The sequence below is a fragment of the Papio anubis genome, chromosome 12 (assembly GCF_008728515.1).
Source record: "Papio anubis isolate 15944 chromosome 12, Panubis1.0, whole genome shotgun sequence".
Taxonomy (NCBI): Eukaryota; Metazoa; Chordata; class Mammalia; order Primates; family Cercopithecidae; genus Papio; species Papio anubis.
The window spans coordinates 117,516,761-117,538,061 of NC_044987.1; the positions used below are offsets into that span (position 1 = coordinate 117,516,761).

Sequence of the window (21,301 nt, forward strand, 5' to 3'; positions counted from 1 at the left end):
CACGCTGCCCTCTGCCCCAGCGCCTCCTCCACTGATGTCTGCTCTTCCTGAACTGCCCTCCCGCCGGACGGCTGCTCCTTAGTAGCAGCTCAAGTGTCCTTCCTTCCCTAAGCCAGAGTTTCCCCAGACACTGCCGCACAACACCCTTCATTTTTCATGGCATTCTTCATGGTCTGTCAATGGGGCTTTTGTTTTAACTTTCTGTCTTCTTGTTTTTGTGGGTCTCCCTTCCTAGAATATAAACCCCATGAGGGCAGAGGCGTTCAGCCTGATGCCAGCCTGGCAAAGTTGTCACAAATCTGGAGGAATGCACCCATTCACGGGCACCCAGTTCTGTGAGGTATTGCAAGCGCTCTCTGAACCTGCAAGGTGGCCATTGCTATCCCCACTTTACAAGGGAGGAACGAGTACCCGGGGAGGTTCTATTTAGATCCGCCAAGGGCACAGTCGTTCTAGAAAGTAGCAGACCGGGAGTTCGAACTTCGGCTTGCTGGTTCCAGAGCCCCTTCTGTGCCCCTTCCAGGCTGTGCCTGGGTGAGATTCTTCCTGGAGGGTTCAGGGGCTGAGCTGACACCTGTGGGCTCTTAAGAGGCCCTGGTCTGCTTGTTGAAGGACTCCAAGGCGGCGTCTGGGAGCCTGGCGGGACTTTCTCCCTGTCAGCCTAGAGGCATTTCTAGAGGAGTGTGTCTGTTTCGCAATCTCATAATTCATAACTAAGGTAGAGGGTACACATTTAGTTTAAAGTAAAACCTCAAACCCCCCTCCACTCCCAGCCGGACAGCTTCATGTACTTCTCTCCCTTCCCTCCTCTGCCCTCCACAGGTGAGAGCAAGTGTCCGGGGCTGCCCCGTGGGGCCCCAGGCGTCCCGCCCTGAAACTGCCTCGCTGTGCCTTGACAGCCCCGCCCGATGCCTCAGTTTCCCCACTCATAGAGGCTCCACAGGTGACACACCTGGCCCCGGGCCGCGATCGGCCGCCGGGCCCCGCGGACAGAGCTGCCCCAGCCCGCGCCGAGCCTGGAGGCACCCCAGGGCAGGCAGGGGCCTTGAGAGGAAGGGACCCATGAGGGACCAGCCTGAGCCCGCTAGGGCCGCTGGCTGCCAGCCAGCTCAGGGGCGCCCGCCGGGAGGCGCAGCCAGCTGGGGGCGCGGGAGGCGCGGGCGGCGGCGGCGGGGGGCGGAGACCTTGGCGCGGCCGCTCCCGCGCCCAGCTCCTCCTCCCGTGATCCCTGGTCCACGCAGCGCCAGAGGGCCTCCGAGGGCCGCGCGAGCCGCCGCCGCGCCATGGGAGGCAGGTGAGCGCGGCGCAGGAGCCCCAATCCGGCCGCCGGACAACATGGAGGCAGCGCCGCCCGGGCCGCCGTGGCCGCTGCTGTTGCTGCTGCTGGCGCTGTGCGGCTGCCCGGCCCCCGCCGCGGGTAGGTGGGCGCGGGCCGGCCGGGAGCCGCGGGCTGCTCGGACAATGGCCCCGGCGGCCCCGCGGCCAAGTGCGCGGGCGCCGCAGCCGCCTCGGAAGCGACTTGGCGTGTTGGGGGCGAGTTGGGGCGCGCGCCCGGGACCCCCCTGCCGTCCCCGGCGTCCCCGCCGCGCGCGGGCCCTTTGTCTCCCCGCCCGGGCCCTCCCCGGGGACGCCGCGTCCCGGGACAGCCAGGAGAGCGTGCGGGCGGCGCCCGCTCTGCCAGGTGCGGCGCGGGCGGGTCCTCACCTGCCCGCGCCCGCGTTTAGCCGGGAGCCGAGCCCGCGCTGGGCCCGTGTGGCCCGGGCCGGGCACCGAGCGGGGAATTGGGGCACGGAGGCGGGCCTGGCCCAGGGAGCCGGTTCACCAGCCTGTTTCCAGCCGCCGCGCGGCCGGCCCGCGTGCTCCGAGGACGGTGAAGTTGCAGCGAGAAAGTTGTGAGCCCGGGCGCTGGGCGGCCTGGCCGGTGGCGCTGCGCCTGTGAGCCGCGTGGCTGTGGGTTTTCAAGCGGACTGACACCTGCCAGGTGCTCGGGCGACCCGAATGCCCCGTGTGGCCGCCGGGGCCCCAGATGTTGTCCCTCCCTGGGTCGGCTACACGGGGGTGACGTGGTCCCAGAGCGCGGGACAGTGGGGCAGGCGGGCTCGTGCCTCAGTTGTACACGCCCGTGGGGAGAGGTAGGGCCGGGGAACTTTCTCTCCAACTTTTGGTGTTTCCCAAGGGGTGGAGTTGAGGTTGGGAGGACTCAGGAAACTTAAGCAGTTGTGAAACGCTACACATGTTCTTTTAATTTGGAGATTGCCATGTGGTTTTTCAAGCAAGCCTCTCGCTACCTAAATCATTCTCTTCGGATGTGCGTGTTTTGTTTTTCTGGAGTATGACCGGCCAAGTGGCACGGCCGGCCGCAAGTGCCTGTGCACGCCCGGGCTCCTGTTTTGTTTGTGGCAGTTTAGCAGGGAGGACCTCGGGCCCCTTTGTCTGGGCCTCCTTAAGGCAAACAGCTGTCTCCCTGAATATTTCCAGTGTGGATGGTGCAGGGGGGTAGCCCTGTAGTCAGATCCCCCGGGCTGCAGCCTCTGCCTGGAGGTGTAGGGGGCAGCGGGGAACAGGAGGAGCCTGGCGTTTGTTTCACGTCCTGCTGCCTCTGACCCAAGCCTAGAGATTCTATGGACAGTTTCACCCCAAATCTGCCTCTTTCCGGAGCGTGTTTACATTTTGGGGCCTTGTCTGGAGCTAGCAAAACAAGGTGAAGACAAAACAGCGACAATATCTGGGGAGTACAGGCCAGTGCCGCTCCTTTTTCCGGAAATGCCTGGGTCAAGGAGGCAAAAGGGTTTTTGGGGAAGCAGTGTGTTTTAAAGAGGGGGTTTCTAAGCGGACCACGTTGCCTTTCACCTCATTGCAGTTTTGGGTTTTGTGCACATTTTGGGGTGCTGTTGCTGGAGTCAAATGCCTGTCGTCCATGTGGTTCGAGCCCCTGAGGAGAAAGAATTACAGCTGTGGAGTTCAGTTGTGTGTGAGGCAAAAATAGAGTTGATTATTTTAACATTAGGCTGCAAGGCCTGGGAGCCCCGGCGAATGTGGTGATCCAGTCCTAAAATGGAAGGAAAGGGAGGAATCTTTCTGCAGAACGGTTTCGATGTTATGTCCCTGGTTTTCCGTGTGAGATGCATGCCTCGGTCCCCAGCAAAGCCAGTAAGTGGGCAGCTAATTATTTTTCCTGATTGCTTCCTGTTGCAATTGGAAGCTGTGAACCCACGGAAATGGCTTTGTTCTAGTGGTCCCAGTGCTGAGAATTTCCCCAGCTCCCAAGCCCTAGGCCTCTCTCCTCGGGGCCCAAGTGCTTGTTCCAGGGCTGGCCTGTCCAGGCACCGTCTCTCCCCTTGGAGGTTCCTCCTGTAGATGCCCAAGGCCAGGGCCGGGCCCTCTGGGAGACCCAGCAGGGCTGAGTGGGGTTAACCAAGTGCTGTGTGGAGCACCCTGAGAGAGTCCCCTCCAAAGCAGGGCCCCGTGTGTTTAACTCCCCTCTTCAGTTCCAAGAAATTCCCCGTGAACCCGATCCAGCATTTGTTCGGCACTTTTCTGGGGAGATCCACCTCGTGCTTCCTGTCGTTTTTGGAACTCGTTTAATTTCAGCGCTGCTGTGTCACTGCTCAGGCATTTAGTAGAACTCACACACAGGGGTGGGGGGTGCAGGCAGGCGAGGCCTCTGAGGTGCTTTCTCCCTTGCAGTGACGGGTTGCAGGACAGAGGGGGTTTTGGGGTCAGACCCACCTGGGTTTACATGCTCAGTAGCTGTTTGACTTTGGGCACCATACCTAGTTTCTGTCGTCTCGCCCCGCTCCTCTCCCAGCCTGTGGAGAGCCCTGAGTGCCCTGTGTGAGACCTTTAGTCCCATCCCCAGCCCAGGTGGGGGACTGGCAGCAGCAGAGCTGCAGTGAGCACAGTTGTGTGTCAGAGTCCTTGATCTTTCTGGCCCCGGCCAGTCTAGCGGCTGTTATTACAATAGTCTTGTGACCTTGGACATCCAGTCCACTGACCAACTCACTCACTCACTGCTGCAGCCCTCAGGGGCAGGAGTAGTTAGCACTGTGGACAGAGCCCCTGCGCCCAGGGCCTGATTCCAGCCTGGGATCTGGCTGCAATCTGTGCTGGGAAGCTTGGGAAGCTGACGCTACCTTTGTGTGCCTCAGTTTTCTCCCCTGTAAAATGGGGATAGAATCCTTCCTACCGTGAATTCAGTGAGTTAACGTGCACCTGGCCCAGTAAAATGCTGTTGCTGTTTGGCTTTGGTGTCTGCTACCATGTGAAGTGCTGGGGTTGAGTGCGATAGAATGGCAGATAAGGCCCCGCCCCTGCAGGCAGGGCTTTCTATGTAGAGGGGAGGACAGGGGAAGAAGCTATGCAGAGGTGGGCCCACAGGTGCTCCTTCACTCTCGGGGTGGCCTGTGAGAGGTCCTTAGAGGCCAGATCATGCTGTGGAGTCTGGTTGTGAGCCACAAGGCAGCGGAAGCTTCTGGAAGGCTTTAGGCAGGAATTGCAGGAAATGCAAGCTAAAGCCAGATCTTTCTTAGGTGAAGGGTGTTGAGTTGATTTTGTTTTAAATTGAGGGAAACTTACATAATATAAAATATTAAAGTATACAAGGCAGGCATTTAGTACATTCACAATGTTTACAACCATCACTTCTCTCAAGTTATAGGAGATTTCCATCACCCCAAAATAAAACTCATACCCGTTACACAGTGACTTCCCATTCCCTCTCCCTGGATCCCCTGGTGAACACCAGTCTGCTTTCTGCGTCTATGGTTCTGCCTGTTCTGGGCATTTTGTATGAAGGTGATCTTACAATGCGTCTTTCGTCTTTTGTGGCTGACTTCCTTGGTTACTGTAGCGTTTTCAGGAGGCACCAAGTAGTACCACCTATGGGTGTTTCAGCCTTTTTTTTTTTTTTTGAAATGGAGTCTTGCTCTGTTGCCCAGGCTGGAGTGCAGTGGTGCAATCTCGGCTCATTGCAACTTCTGCCTCCAGGGTTTAAGCGGTTCTCCTGCCTCATCCTCCCGAGTAGCTTGCATTACAGGTGTCTGCCACCATGCCCGGCTAATTTTTTTATTTTTAGTAGAGACGGGGGTTTCACCATGTTGGCCAGGCTGGTCTTGAACTCCTGACCTCAAATGAGCTGCCAGCCTCGACCTCCCAAAGTGCTGGGATTACAGGTGTGAGCCACCGCGCCCGGCCTGTTTCAGCCCTTTTTATGGCTGAATAATATTCCACTGTGTGGAGGGACCACATTAAATTTGTCAGTTCATCCACTGATTGGATTGATCTTGCTTGGTTGCGTCTCCCAGCCAGCACGAGCAGGGCTCATACATCCTGCATCCTGCTGGAGGTGGCCAGTGGGAGGATCTGGCCTGAGACTCTCCTGCCAAGGTTCAGGAATGAGCCAGGTGATGGGGACAAGTTGGGGAGGAGGGGCCTGAGCCCTGAGAGGAGTGCTGGGCGGGCAGAGTGAGGGCCAAGTTCAGGTTACAGAAGCCTTGAGACAGCCGGACATTTGTGGTTTGGGAGGCCTTGGAGACACTTAATGTGCTCTCCAAACGGGGAGTTCATTGGGGAGGCCCTGGCGGGAGCCGGGGCTGCATCCAGCTCCTCGGCTTGGTGGCTTCGTTCACTTATTTGTTCAGGAAGCAGCAGGGTATGGGCTCTGTGCCAGGCCGCCCTGGAGGGCTGTCCTGGGGGCAGCGAGGTCCAAGTGTGATGGGCGGAGGCAGCTGTGGCTTGCTATGAGCCAGCCCCAGGGGACCCACCGGCTGGCTCCGGCTGCTCTCTGCATTCTCTTCAGCTCTGGAGAGCCATGTGCCGGCCCTCAGCCTCAGTTTCCTCATCTGCAAAATTGGGATGATGGTGTCCATCTTGCCCGTGCTGGGGTGAGGGAGCTGGGGGCCAAAAGCTCCTGGCCTGGGGCATCCAGCTGTCCTTTGAAGAGTACCCTGAGGGTGTGACTGAGAGCCAGTCCCTAGCACCCTTGTCCAGATGGGGACCAGGAGGTGGGTGAAGATATTTGGGGTCTGAGCTCTGTGCTGGTTGCCCCCAAGGGGGCCTGGAGTCCTGAGTTAGGAGCAGAGCTGGATGCTGGTCCTATCCCTTCCTGCCCCACCTGGGTAAGTGGGGGCTGCCTTCCTGGATTGGGGGTTGGAGGGCTCCCTGCGCCCCTAAGTCATGCAGAGGCATGTGCAGATGGGCTGCTCTTAGGCACATGGGTGGCGCTCCGTGGTCCCTGCCCATTCCCAAGCCCTGTGTGGTGGTCCCTGTGTTCCAGGTCCAGTCTCTGGTTTCCAGTTTGTCCTGGTTCGCCTGTCGCCTTGTAGGGGGCGGTTGACACTTTGCTGGCCTGGCTCGTGTTCCAGAGCCCGTGGCTACTGGGTGACTGTGCCTCTTGCTGTCAGAGTAGCAGGAGCCTTATTTTCTGACTGAGCCTGATGGGCCGGAGGTTCTGCCACAGGGACACTGTTCTGTGTCCCTCATGCTTGGGGTCTCCTGCTGTGGACCCCCTGGGAGGTTGTCTTGGGGGTGCGGGGATTGTGCTTTCTGGGTATTTTCTTATTTGCTCTATTGGAGTGTATTTAATTTTATATATGTGTGTGTGTGTGTGTGTGTGTATATATAAAACATCTGCTTTTAGTTTGTCTTAATGTAATTTTTTTTGAGATTTAAATTTTTTTTGTTTTTGTTTTTGTTTTTGAGTCTTGCTCTGTTGCCCAGGCTGGAGTGCAGGGATACAGTCACTGCCCACTGCTGTCTCTACCTCCTGGGCTGAAGCGATCCTCTCACGTCAGCCCCCAAATAGTTGGGGCCACAGGTGTGCACCACCACGCCCAGCCAATTTTGTTAATTTTTTGCAGAGACAGGGTTTCACTATGTTGCCCAGGCTGGTCTTGCACTCCTGGGCTTAAGCGATCCACCCGCCTCAGCCTCCCAAAGTTCTGGGATTGCAGGTATGAGCCACTGCGCCCAGCCTCAATGTAATTGTTCTTGTGGTTAAACTGAGGCAAAGGTTCACTCAAGGAGGAAAGTGGTTTTTAGCCTTTTTGGGGGCTCAAGGTCTCCTTCAAGGATGTGATAACGGCTCCTCTCCTGAGAAGGTGCCTGGCGGGGGTGGCACAAGCTCCCCTCCACCCCATTGCAAGAATCCAGGGCCCCGCAGGGCTCAGAGCCCTCTCTGTGCCTCCCTGTGGGGCACTAGGGGGGCACTCACCTTCTGAGGGCCTCGGTTTCCTTTTTCTGTAAAATGGAACCAGCTATTTCCAATCTCCATGGCCTCTTCCAGCACAGGGCTTCACATTTTTCTTCCTTCAGGATCCTGAGGCCTCTGGACCGCTAGGAATTGGGGGTGCCCCCAGAAGAGGTGCTGCTTCTGTGCCCTCCCTCACCCTGCAGTGCCCGGCTCCTTCTCTTTTTTTTTTTTTTGAGACAGGAGTCTCACGCCCAGGCTAGAGTGCAGTGGCACAATCTCGGCTCACTGCCACCTCTGCCTCCCTGGTTCAAGCGATTCTTGTGCCTCCGTAGCTGGGACTACAGGCATCCGCTACCACACCTAGCTAATTTTTGTGTTTTTGGTAGAGACAGGATTTTGCCACGTTAGCCAGGCTGGTCTCGAACTCCTGACCTCAAGTGATCTGCCTGCCTCGGCCTTCCAAAGTGCTGGGATTACAGGCATGAGCCACTGTGCCCAGCCTGCCTGGGTAATTTTTAAAAATTTGTCGTTGAGATGGGCGTCTTGCTTTGCTGCCCAGGCTGGTCTTGAACTCCTGGGATCAAGCGATCCTCCCACCTCGGCCTCCCAAAGTGTTGGGATTACAGGCATGAGCTGCTGTGCCCAGCCTGTTTTATTATTACGATTTAATTTTATTTTTTCTTACTATTGCCCAGGCTGGCCTCCAACTCCTGGGTTCAAAGGCTCTTCCCATCTCAGCCTCCTGAGTAGCTGGGACTGCAGGCATGTGCCACCACACCCTACTTTGTACTTTTACTTTTCTATCTTTGCTGTTGTTAAAAGCCAAGTGCCATTTTGTAGTACACAGGTGCACTTTATAGCATTTACCTGATGGAGGCGTTTTTCCAGCCTTCATTGCTATTACAAGGCATGCTTGCTCGTGTGTCTCTGCATGTGTATAAGTGTTTTTATAGGATACATTCCTAGTCAAAGAGTGTCCATTTCTGTTTTTAAAGATACTGAGGCCAGGCATGGTGGCTTACCCAGGTAATCCCAGCACTTTGGGAGGTTGAGGCAGGAGGATCACTTGAGTCCAGGAGTTTGAGATCAGCCTGGGCAACACTGGGAGACCCCATCTCTACAAAAAATTTAAAAAATTAGCTGGGTATGATTGCATACTCCTGTAGTCACCGCTACTTGAAAGGCTGAGGTGGGAAAATCTCTTGAGCTCAGGAGGTCAAGGCTGCAGTAAGCCATGGTCATGGCACTGTAACAGATTTAGCCTGGGCAACAGAGTGAGACCCTCTCTCAAATACATACATACATACATACATACATACATACATACATACATATATAACTCCTACAAGGCTGTGCCAGTTCATACCTGCAAGCATCTATGAGAACACACACTTTCCTATATCCTCTCTGATGCTAGCAATTACAAGATTTTGGTTTTTGGGTTTTTTTTTCGGTTGCAATTTGGTTAAAAATTATAACACCTTTTGATTTGCACAACCCTCATTTCTGGTTTATTGGTATTTACTTTTCTGCAAATTGCCTACACTTATCCTTGGCCCATTTTTCTGTTGTTTGTCTTTTTCTTTTCTTTGTTTTTTTTTTTGTTTTTTTTTTTGTTTTTTTTGAGACAGAGTCTTGCTCTGTCCTCAATGGAGTACAATGGTGCGATCGCCATCTCGGCTCACTGCAACCTCCGCCTCTTGGGTTCCAGCTGTTCTCCTGGCTCAGCCTCCCAAGTAGCTGGGACTACAGGCATGCACCACCACGCCTGGCTAATTTTTGTATTTTTAGTAGAGACAGGGTTTCACCATGTTTGCCAGGCTGGTCTCGAACTCCTGACCTCAAGTGACCTGCCCACTTCCGCCTCCCAAAGTGCTGGGATTACAGACGTAAGCTACCATGCTGACCTGTTTGTCTTTTTCTTACTGATTTGTGGGAGGTCTTTATTTGGTGTGGACTTTAATTCTTGTTCTGTTTGTTTCAGGTTTCACTGCTGGTCTGTAGCTAGTCCTTCATCCTTGTTTCTGGTGGTACATTATCATAAAGTCATTAAGAAGCTTCATGTAATCAGAACTCTATCTTTTCCCTATGGCTTTTTTCCTATCCCTTGTTCCTCCACCTCCAGATTACAAATATATTCTCCATTATTTTCTTCCAGGAGTGTTACTGTTTTGTGTTTTACATTCAGATATTCTGTCCGGGTTTTTTTTTTTTTTTTTTTTTTTGGTATATGGTATGAGGTAGGGGTCTGGCCAGTAAATAGGGAGTTGTCCAACACCTTGTTGGGATGGTCCATCTTGTTCATTCATTGTAAATGCTGCTCTTTTACATGTAGTGTCCACAGATACCTGGGTCCTGATTCCAGACCCTTCACTGTGCTCCATGGCCTGTGGGTATCTTTCTGTACCAGAACGCTGCTGTCTCCATCTCTGAAGCATCAGACCATATTTTGAGATCAGTTGTGTAAATTCCCACCTCATTGTCCTTTTCAAAAGTCATGTTGGCTCTTCTTGCACGTTTATGCTTTTGTGGTGAACTTCAGAGCCATCTTATCACTTTCCACCCTTTGATCCCTTGATCTGGGGACAGTAAATGGTGATACCCAGCAGGTGTCAGAGGGCTGGATTTTAAGTGGCCTCCGATGAGCTGGCAGTATCAGACTGTGGAAGTGAATTCATCTGCCCGGTGCAGTGGAGCCGGCCTTGACATTTGTGGGTTTTGCTGACATTTGTGGAAGGCTCTGGAGGTGCCCTTTGTGCTGACTTGCCCGAGCCACTCCTGCTGCCCAGCTCACTCCAGTGTCTGCTCAGGAAAGAAACACTAATGCACACTAATTTTAGCATTAGCCCAAGGGCAAATATAATTACTGAGTTAATTATCACTCCCCTCCCCTTGTTCATCCCAGAGCAAAATGTGGGCACCTTTCATTTCTTCCCTGGGATGTACCCCTCTATTAGTCCAGATGGGGAGGCGGTACCTGCCTGGCAAAGCTCTCAGGAAATTGCTCAACGGGGCATTAATAGCTATGTGAGCACGTGGCCTGGGCTGGAACACACCAGCCCGGGTGCTGGGTGCCTTCCAGGCTCTGGCCACCTTGAGTTCTGCTCCAGGAAGGAGCAGGTTGTTAAGCTTCTAGGGGACCTGAAGCTTAACGTCCTCATTGTACGAGGTAGTTTTGGAGCAAGACATATTTTGGGGCTTGCTTCTGTGGGTAAAGACCATTTCTCTAAACTTTCCCCCAGAGCGAACTTGCTTCCCAAAAGGAGTCTGGATCTGGGTGCTGCCCTGGCCTCCTCCTCACTTCAGCTGGAGCCTCTGAGCTGACGTCCACGCCTCTTCCTTCTCAGCACTGTAGACACAGGCCCCAGCTCTGTCCCTTGCCCAGTGGAAGGCCTGTCCCCTGCCCTTCCCTCCACTCAGACCCCCTGGGCTCTGAGGCTTCACCTGCAGGCCCTGCAGTGCATATTCAGTGAAAGGCCAGATTCAGAGCCGATGACAACAGCTTTTACTTGGTCTCCTTGCTTTCTGGAACCTCCCATTTGCGCATTTATCTTATGCTCTGGTCAGATTAATTTTTCTCCAAGTAGTTTTCATCATGTCCTTCCATTTCTCAGATAGTCGTGCCCATTCTCCAGTGTCTGAAGTTGGAACTTTTTGGCCTGGCAAGCCGTGCTGCCTTGAGCAGGCCTGCCCATCTTCTGCCCCTGTTGTGGGCACTTCTGTTGCCAGATCCGTCTGGAACCTTCCATGGTCCACCCAGCCTGGGAGGGCCTTGAGGACGGGGCTGTCTTCGTGTGTGCCCTTCTACCTCTAGTGTGATGTCTGGTAGATGATCAGTAACTGTTCCGAGGCTGCCCAAGGCCTCATCTGTCCAGGGAGCAGATCGTACCCATCCTTACCTCCTCTGGCTTGAATTCTGCTGGAGCATGAGCTCCCTCTGCCATCCCCAAATCTAGCCTAGGTTGTAGAACACCTGTCTGGCTATGTGACAGAAAGCTTCTGGGCCAAGCGTGAGGACCCCCATGCTCCTGCAGTAAAAGCCCATATTTCTGGGGTGTGGGAAACCCAGTGCACCCCAAAGGGACTTGACTGTGAAGTCCCGGGTCCACGTGGTACCCACCAGCCTCCTATGGCCCAGACTCCTTGAGATGCCACAGCAGGGGCTTGGGCATTTGCAGTGTTCACTTGGCATTCTTACCATTTTCAGAAAACTTTATATAAACATTTTTAATCATGCAAAAAAGGAATTATGGAATAATGTTTATATTAAAAAGTTTTGGTGGTTTTGATTTATTTATTTATTGAGATGGAGTCTTGCTCTGTCTCCCAGGCTTGAGTGCAGTAGCACAATCTCGACTCACTGGAACCTCCGCCTCCTGGGTTCAAGAGATTCTCCTGCCTCAGCTTCCCGAGTAGCTGGAATTACAGGCGCCCGCCGCCATGCCCAGCTAATTTTTGTATTTTTAGTGGAGATAGAGTTTCACCATGTTGGCCAGGCTGGTCTCGAACTCCTGACTCAGGTGATCCACCTGCCTCAGCCTCCCAAAGTGCTGGGATTACAGACGTGAGCCACCACGCCTGGCTTGGTGATTTTTTTTTTTTTTTTTTGAGACGGAGTCTTGCCCTCTTACCCAGGTTGGAGTGCAGTGGCTGGATCTCCGCTCACTGCAAGCTCCGCCTCCCAGGTTTATGCCATTCTCCTGTCTCAGTCTCCCGAGTAGCTAGGACTACAGGCACCCGCCACCTCGCCCAGCTAGGTTTTTGTATTTTTTAGTAGAGACAGGGTTTCACCGGGTTAGCCAGGATGGTCTCGATCTCCTGACCTCATGATCCGCCTGTCTTGGCCTCCCAAAGTGCTGGGATTACAGGCTTGAGCCACCGTGCCCGGCCGGCTTGGTGATTTTTAAATTTATTTTGAGATAGAGTCTCACTCTGTTGCCCAGGCTGGAGTGCAGTGGTGCCATCACAGCCTACTGCAGCCTCTACCTCCCCTGGGTTCATATGATTCTCTCGCCTTAGCCTCCTGAGAAGCTGGTACTACAGGCACACACCACCATGCCCAGGTAATTTTTTTAAAAAACTTTTTTTTATAGAAATGGGGTCCCTCCGTGTTCCCCAGGCTCATTTGGAACTCCTGGGCTCACGTGATCCTCAAGCTTCCCAAAGTGCTGGGATTATAGGCGTGAGCCACCGTGCCTGGCTACTTTGGTACTTTTGAGTTAAAACTAGAGAGTAGGTGACTGAGTGATATTTTTAATGCGTTCTCAAGAATTTGAACACGAAGAGAGTGTCACCCTCCCAGGTTGTGCCCCTGGGAGTTTGTGCACTTGTGACCTGGTCACTGCTCAGGGGGCCCCGGGAGTTTGCTGCAGTGCTGGAGAACTCCTGGGCCTGGACGGTGCCTCCCTGCAGCCACCTGCTCCCTTGGGACACTCATTCATTTGCTGTGGCCACTGCCACCCACAGTCCTTGCCTCGTCGACTCCACTGCAGCTCTGGTCACAAAGAGCGAGTGGTCAGGGACTCCTGACCTGCCATGCGGGGTGCCGTGGGCTTGTGGTGGCTGTGGTGCCATCCGCTGCGTCTGCCTCTTTTCGAGCACGGAGTTCTCCCTCTCGGGAGGGCTGAGCTGCTGGAGCTCTAGTCCTGCTACAGAGCAGCCCCCAAGTGCAGCGTTGCCTGTCCCTGTGGAGCAGGTGACTACCTGGCTGCAGGCAGAACAGCAGACCATGACTCTGGTAGTGGTCTGTGACAGCGTATCACCCTGTGGGACAGACCCCTGGGACTTAGTGGGGTGGGATAGTGAGAGCTGTGTCCACAGGGGAGGCTCAGAGACTGTGTGCCCAGTGTGGTCCTGTGTGCTGACCCAGCTGGGCTCTGCCCTGTATGGTCCCCAGGGTGCCTGGCGTGTGCCCCGATGGCCTGGGGCAGAACTCCAGAGTGCCACAGCTGGCTGAGGGCTCATGGATTCTCACCTGCCCGCAGCGCCTCAGGAGAAACCTGGACAGTGAACAGCTTGAGGTGTGCAAAGGATGGCTCACAATGGGAGGGAGGGACGAGAGGCGCTTTCCATCTCTGTGGCCACCAGTTTTAATTAAAAAAAAAAAATTTCCATCTGCTTCGCAGTTTTATCCTCTTAAGGAAGTGACGTTTATTAAGCCACAGCCCCTTCTGCTCATCGTCCAGCCGTGCTCGCCGGCAGAGCAGAAGCTGGTGGGATTCCGCCTGCTCAACACCGGGAGGTGCCACTTGGCTTCTCAGTATCGAAGGCCCTTCTTGGACCCAGTACACCTTCACGGCCCTGTGGGCTGTGGGTCCCTGGGTTGGGCATGACCGCCTTGGAGGGTGATAAGAGGTCTCCTCCAGGATCCATGCAGGTCTGGCATGCCACTGGGTGCTAGGTGCCGGGCTCCGGTTGGCCTCCTTGCTCTGCTTTTCTTTGAGGGTCGAAGGAGCCCTGCTCAGAGACCACCAGGTGAGCTCTGGGGGTCCCTCTGGGCTCCTGTGCCCTGCACAGCCCGGTTCTGACCACAGACCTTCTCTGTCAGGGTAGACTGCAGCCCAGGGCGGGATACCACCACGCCTGTCACCCCCTACCCCTTGGTCCCTGACCAAGGCCCCTCCGGGTACTTACCCAGTGATCTGATCTCACCACGGTCAGGCATTAGGGCCTCTCCCAGAGGGCTGGGGTCCAACGGGATGATGTGTTTTAGGTGGGAAACAGGTTCAGGGATGTCCCCAGCCTCACTGGCTGTTGTTGGCAGAGCAGGATGAAAGGCAGATGGGAATGCAGAATTGGGTCACACCCTGACCCCTGTAATCCGTGAGGCCCTTGAGCAAGAGGGACCCACTCAAAGTGCCCCCCACGCGCTCAGTTGAAATGCCCCCTCTTGCTTTGTGTTGGTGTGAAGAGGATGGTTGGGTCCTGTTCTGGGCTTGGCTGCCTGTAGTACCTAAGTCCAGCTTGGTCACCAAGGCATGCTGGAAGGTCACTGCAGGTGGCACAGGTGACTTGGGTGTGCTGGGCAGCACTATGCAACGCTGGCCTCCAAGCAGAAGCTGCTGTTTCGGACACCCGAGGTATTCCCAGCCTCCTTCCCTTACCCCGAGGTCTGCTGGAGTAGCTGAGGGGGCTGCAGCGAGCTGCAGGGTCGGGGCCCTGGGGGTTGCGCGTCTGCGAAGCCTCCAGAGAAGCCCATGCAGGCCCCCCTTACCCGTTCCCACCTGACCTGCTGTTCTGTCCCACTTCTAGCTCTGCGGTCTTGGACAAGCATGTTAACTGCTCCGGGGCTCAGTTTCCCCATCTGTAATAGGGAGTGATCTTTATGCTCCCACAGGCTTGTCCTGAGGCTGCAGAGAGGCGGTGTTGGAAAGTACCTGGCTCAGGGCCTGGCTCAGCGACGGTTAGCTGTTAGGGTTACCATCGCATCGCAATTGCTGCTCCATGGTGAGGACCCCCCGGGGACTGTGGGCTTGCTCAGCTTGGCTGAAAGGCTGCTGGCTGAAACCATCTCGGCTCTGCATAGCGTGGCCTGCGGGTTGTGCTCTTGACGGTGTGGAGCCTGTTCAGTCGGTACCGAGTGTGCGTCCTTGCCTAGCCGGCCTCGGCATTTATTTTGTAGCTGGAGCCCTGGTGGGATGGGGTTGGGTGGGCTCTGGGGGTCTGGGGAAACAGGTGCAGGTGCCCCTCCCCTGGGGGCCTCTGCCTTGTCAGAAGTATGGCTGGGGGCTGACCATCTATTTGAAGGTGTCGCCAGAGCAGTCCCCGCCTCTCCTTTTCAGAGGACATTGTTGAGGGGACCCTGCCTTCTACATCTGGGCTGACTGCTTCCTCTGTGGGGGGCTCCTCCCGGCTGACCAGCAGCCCTTTCTGGCCCCCTGCATCAGCGCCTCCCCAGTCAGCTTCACTGTGGAAGGCAGGGCCAGCCTGGGCACCAGGTTCTTCCCCTTCCTCCTGAGGTCCCTGCCCGCCTGGCTTCCCTCGCCCTGGTCGTGGATGGTCAGTGCCTTTGCCCCGCTCTGCCGACCAGGCCCTGTGCATAGTTGGCGCTCCGTGGTTACTGAGAGATACGCTCTCCAGTCTGTGGGCCAGACGGGGCCTCTGAAGTGGAGGGCGGGGGGCACCCTGTCTCCTACAGTCTGCTGTGGCTCCCCATCGCCTCTGGGATGACAGCAGACCCCGCAAAGCTCCTGGCCCTCCAGCTGTGAGCCCAGGTGGGATGACCCGGCTGCACGAGCGTTAGGCCTGGCTGTGTAGGAGACACGTGTCTCCACACTGGAGCCCTTGCAGCGCACGGGAAGCCTGCAAGGTCCTCCTGGTAGGGGAGGGTCCTCGGGGAGGCATGGAGTCTCGCTCCTAGGTTGCTGTGTGGCTTCAGTGCTCTGTACATCCATGCTCCTGTCCTGCAGATGTCAACACCCGGTTGAGGAGAACGTGGACTTTGCTCAGTGTTGTGCAGGGATGGTGGGGCCAGGCTGGAGCCCACGTGTCCTACCCTCGCCCTGGCCAAGGTGGGGGTTATCTGCCCTGGCCAAGCTGTGCTGCCCATCCCTGCCTGCCCCAGCAGGTGGGGGCCTGGGGTGGGATCCCACCATGAGCAGGAGAGGCTTGTTGACTCACTGGCCTCCCAGGCTCCCCCTCCAAAGCCAAGTCCTCTCCAGGACAGTTCTTGCTCCCTGAGAAAGGGCAATGTGGGTACTGGGCGGAAGCGAGCCCCTCTTGGTTCCATTTCCTCATCGTCCTGGAGACAGAGGGCTTGTCCTGGAGCACAGGACCGGGATTGTGCTGAGGTCCTGTGAGGCCACAGTCCTGAGGGGACCCAATGAAGGCCAGGGGGGGACAAGCATCCCTCCAGGTATGGGGAAGGTCACCCCAGCGCCTCCGCAGATCTGACCCAGTGGCTCTGGCTCCTGTGCTTGACCCTTTTTGCAGAGATATCCAGGGGTCTTTCAGTTGCTCCCGCTTAGGCAGCATGAAAACAATTTAACTCTTGGCCGAAAGAACCTGGGCGTTGATCTCCCCTGTCACTGATCACCGAAGTGTGACTTTGCATTGGTTTCTTGGTCCCCTTGTGCCCAGTCTCCCCATCTGTAAAATGGGGTGACAGTAGTTCCACCTCCTATGAGGACTGAGTGAAGTCAGGAACCAGAAGCAGCTCCCACACGAGACTCAGAAAGTGTGACAGGCATGGAGGGTGCGGACCCATGAAGCTAGGCCCGGCGCCTTCGGAAAAAGAGGGAGCTTCCCTCCAGGTTTCCCCCAGACGGAATCTGTTTCATCCTGGGCACCTGCCTGCAGAGCCCCTTGCGTGCTGTCAGTCCACAATGAATGCTTGGTGGAAGAGTTCACCCAGGGCCTGCAAAACCGTGGTGCTCAGCTTCTCTAAGTTCCTGTTAACTTCCAGACCCGACTCAACTTGATTCCAAGGCAATCAGAGCTGATCGTCAACACTGGACTTTGCAGGTAGCTCCCAAAACCACATGCATATTTACAACTAAGAAGTGCCAGTTCCTCAAAGAATGTTAGCCTCTGAGATGCATCAAGAGACCAGGAGGCAAGGGGTTAAAGGCAAACCGTGGCATTCCCCATATCTGTCCAGTTCCCTGGCATGGGACAGTGTCATGGAGCCCGAGGTGGCGTCTTTTGTTTGGCTGCTGATGGTGGCCTTTGGGCCTTGGCATCCACCTTGCTGCAATTTTCCAGGAACAGTAGATCATTTGAAAGCAGAGCTGCCACGTTTTGCTCAATAAAGGGATTTTGTAGAGTGATGATAAATTTGGCATGTCTTTATTATTATTATTTTTTTCAACACTTAAGGAAAATAAAAGCTGGTACAAAGGTATGTTTGTTTCTGAAATGTGTTTCCTTCCCCAGATGTTCTTTTCTGCCAATTCCAAAATGCATTCTGAGCTCAGTCCTCCAGTTTCCTCTCTGTGGGGAAGAACAATGAGATCTTTGTAACCACACAGGGGAAACGGCCGCTTCCCTCTGCAGTGGGCATGGGGGAGGGGCTGGGACGTCCCACCTCCTCCCACCTCGATGGAAACCACGAGTCTGTGCCAGCCCAGCGGACTGTCGGGGGTTCGGCAGCCTCCTTTCCCATGGTGGTAATTTGCAGGGTCAAGGCTCCGGGGCACCACAGTCTGCACCTCTGTCCCTGGATCCTTGAGTTTGCCGTGTGGCCTTGCAGTGAATGTTTCCATCTGCATGGCATTTATGGTCTCTGGGGCTTGGTGCTGTCTTCATTACCTGGAGTTGAACTCGCCCTTTTCCTTTTCTGTCTGCCTTTCTTGCATCAAATGCTGTTCCCCACCCAAAGGGTAGCCCAGTCTGCAGGTCGTGGTGCAGAGGTAGAGTTGGTGGCTTCACGAGAGTCCAGCAGGGCACAGACCTTCCTTGGCTGCTCCGTCTGTCGCTTTGTGACTTGAGACTGCATGGGTGGGGTACCTGAGGGATCCGTGAGCCCCCCCTTCCCACACGTGTGGGTGCACACACAACACATGCACAGTACTTTAGAAGTATCACCTTAGTTGGATTTGAAGGACGGCCAAGAGACCTGTATAAAGCTTGTAGTTAGGGTCGAGGGTCGTTTCAATACTGGCCTGAATTAAGAGCAGTCTCCATGGGTTTGCTTTCTGTGGGGTATGTGTTTAATGAAAATCCTTGTTTTTAAATAAATGTATCCTGCTTTAGAACACCCATGATATAAAATCTAGACTTCATAGATAAAAATAGCTAACATTTGTTGTGTATCACAGTGTGCCAGGCGGGCTCTAAGAGATGTTTGATTTCTTTAATCCTTTCAGCTGCCCTGTGGGCCGGGGGCCATCCCTCCCCTAGTTTTATAGATGAAGAAACTGAGGCTGGGAGAGGTCAATTAACTTGCTTGGTTTCATGCAGGCAAAACTAGGAATCGGCAGACGGTGGTTCCAGTGCCTGCCTCTTAATTGCTACTTCAATTACAAGTGTTTTCTTCCATCAATAAAAGAAATCAGCGAGTAGCCTCCCGTGGGTTTCAGTAAGTGCAAGCCCTCCGTGTCATCCCAGACCTCAGCCTGCCCATTTAATGGGTGAGGGCACTGAGGCCTGGAGGGGATGGTGACTTCAGAGCCACTCTCCTGGGCTCTGCCATTCCTCTCGCCTCCCATGTGAACCTGAGTGGCCACATGACCCTGGGAGAGAGCTACTCAACTGTCCCAAGGAGAGGGTGATGACTGCTGACCTCCCACCGGCCATCAGCCCCCCACTGACTGACACCCCTGAGTCAGTCTCCACCCTGGGACTGTTTCTCTCACTATTTGCCATGGCCTTGGGCCACTTCCGGGGGCTTGGCAAGGCAGGAGGCGTGGAACCAAGATGGTATGTAATCAGAATGCTATATTTTGTTGAAAATAAGAATGTTAGTAACGGGCTGGGTTTCTGGCAGGTCAAACTGGGACTCTGAAATACATATTTTTCTCTGCTCTGCCCTAAACCTTCTAATTAGTGAAAACGCACATTTGCAGACATCAATCAAATGTCATATTCCCTAGCAGCTTGTCCTGGGCTCACTGAGCTGGTCAAATTCCACAGTTGCTAACTCAGGACTTGAAGAGTATGTGTGCACGTGTGTGTGCGTGCGTGTGTTTGTGAGAGAGACACATGCCTTCTGGGGAGCCCTGGTGGCCTGTTTCCTTCCCTCCCAGGCCCCTGAGCTTCTGCTCCCCACCCCGCCCCCAGCCCCTTGTCAGCATGTGCACAGCCACTGCAATGAGATACAGACGTTCGCCCAATTAAAACACAGTTAGTGGAGGATCCATGGCTTTTGGGAAAAAGTGCTTTCTGTCAGGAGGATCTCTGCTGGGCAGTATTCCGTAGCTAGACCCCAGCTCCGGTCAACAATGGACTCCATTAACAGCCTGGGTTTTGGAACAGGTGATTTACTTCTGGTAACTGGCTCTGGTGCACGGATGTTCCCTCCTCTTGCTGGAATCTCTGCCCGACCCAGACAGTGCTTGTGAACCCGCCCTGGTGGGCTCCATGGGATTCTGGGTCTGGGAGGCGAGGACTTGCCTGGGGTCATTCTTGTTCTGCAGGGCACTAGCCGTGCTGGCTGCATGAAGCCGCATCACAGGGACCCGTGGGTCCTTTATATCTGATCATTTGTCATTTGTATCTGGGGTGGTTAGTTGCAAACAATTCCGCGGTAGCCAAATCAAGAAAGTCACTGGTTCTCACAGGAGCACAACTGGTGTGGGGCGAGCCCGGGGGTGTGGCCCAGGCAAGCCCTTCACCTGGTGTGCATTAGCCTTCTTATCCGGGAATGGGGGGAGGTGGTCTGGGCCCAGGGAGGGGACCATGCAGAGCTGGGGATCTCCATCGGTCCAGGATTCAGGGCGCCTCCGACCATTCCCTGCCCAGCGACTCCTCTTCAGTTTTACTTTGGTGTTTTCCGTTTCACTTCTGCCTCTAGGCCAGTGTTTTTCAAAATATGTTTCCTGAGTGGAAACAAAAAAAATGTTCTGTGATCAGGTGCAGCTGGGAAATCCTAGGGGAGAGAAAGTGAACTAGGCTTCCTCACTGCAGGACTTTTCAGAGCCTTTAAAATGGTAATTATGCTCCAGGCCTTGTCCCCCTCTACCTAGGCATCCTTTACTGGTTGGGAAGAGAGGGCAGGTTATGGGTGAGTCCGGGTAAGTGGAGTTGTGCCTAAGCTGATACCTGACGTCACCAACACTGTTCTGTCACCTTGCTTTGGTGTGACGTCTTCACAGTTGTCACATCTGGGCCATTTGGAGGGAAGTAGCAAGCCCTTTGCTTGTCTCCCAGGACTTTCCAGAGTAGCCAAGCAGAGCCTTGGGCCAGTTCCCTTGTAGGGCCAGGCCCTGCCCGGGAGCACAGGCAGGAGGACAGCTGCCTCCCCGCCTGACTCAGGGCCTTGGTGTCAGGGCCATCGCCCCCAGCTCTGCGGTGGAGCAGCAGGGACCTGCCTGGCCCATCTCTCCGTTGAGTGAAGACCAGGAGGCGCCTGTTCTGTTCTGTGTGCTCAGAGGTGTCTGAAACCAGCTACCTCGTTTTCTTTTTATCTTTTGCAAGTGATTTCTTATTTCCTGCTCCACCCCCAAATGTGCCCTCTGTATGTTTCCTGTTCACCTGCTTCCCTGACCTTTGAAATGTGGTCCCTGCTCGGGAAACTTGCCTGGACCTCCGTTAATTATGGTTTTCCTCCGGGCTGTGTGTGTGTGTGTGTTTGAGTGTGCAAGTGTGTGCGTTAGGATTAGAGAGAATTCGATGGGGGGCCAGGGGCCAACAGGAATGGGGGTGGCTGAGCTGAGAGGCCGAGGGCAGGTTTGAGGTTGCATTGGGAGTCCAAGCTGGTGCGTGTGAGGTGGCAGATGCGAGGTATGTGTGGCGAGTGGGGTGCTGTCTGGGTGACTGGGCTGGGAGAGGGCAGGTGGGGGCCAAGCTGGAAGAAGTGGTGTTATTCTGCAGCACCTGATGTACATAGACCTTGGGGGTGCAGCTCCAGGCTTTCTCTGTCCCCACCCACCCCTGAAGGCCCCACTGTCCCGCCTTCTGCAGCCAGCCTTCCTTTTGTCTGCCCCTGAGCTCCTCCGCTCTTGTGGTCATAAGAAAAGCTTTTTATAATCCAAGTTGGTTTGGGAAGAGGCAAACTGTCCTTTCCCAACAGTCATATGCCAACCCTGGCCACATCTATTCTGGATTTGAAGCAAAAGATGGTATTTATTCATTATTGTCATGCAAATGTCAGTAGCTTACTCGCTGTTGATGGAGACAGCACCTGGAATGGGAGGGATGGTCCACTGCCAGCATTGGAGGTGCTCAACCTGAGCACCCGGGCCTTGCTCTGCAGACAGCCCTGCTCTGCACCAGGCCCTGCTCTGCACCAGGTTCCACTGGGTGGCATCAGCCATGCCTGCCCTGAGGAGGTGAGGTGCAGGCTCTCTCCAGTGAAGGTGCAGAGGCAGCGTAAGCTGGCGGGCTCACGGAGGACGTGGGCTTCACCTGGATACCGGAGGCCAGGTCACATTCAGCCAAGTATTCATCAGCTGAGTGTGGAGACCAGGGAGGGCTTTTAGGGGGTGGGAACGGCTAGAGGCAAGGAGGTGGTCA

At 55.0% G+C, this 21,301-nt stretch overlaps 1 protein-coding gene across 1 annotated transcript in view; it reads left to right on the forward strand.

The window, feature by feature from the left end:
* Positions 1-1,254: 1,254 nt before the first annotated feature.
* Positions 1,255-21,301, forward strand: part of LRP5 (LDL receptor related protein 5) — a gene marked incomplete at its 5' end in the record, with an annotated part of 134,299 nt that continues 114,252 nt past the window's right edge. Inside the window, 1 exon segment of the mRNA NM_001135199.1 lies at positions 1,255-1,417. Coding sequence (NP_001128671.1) covers positions 1,336-1,417 — 82 coding nt within the window.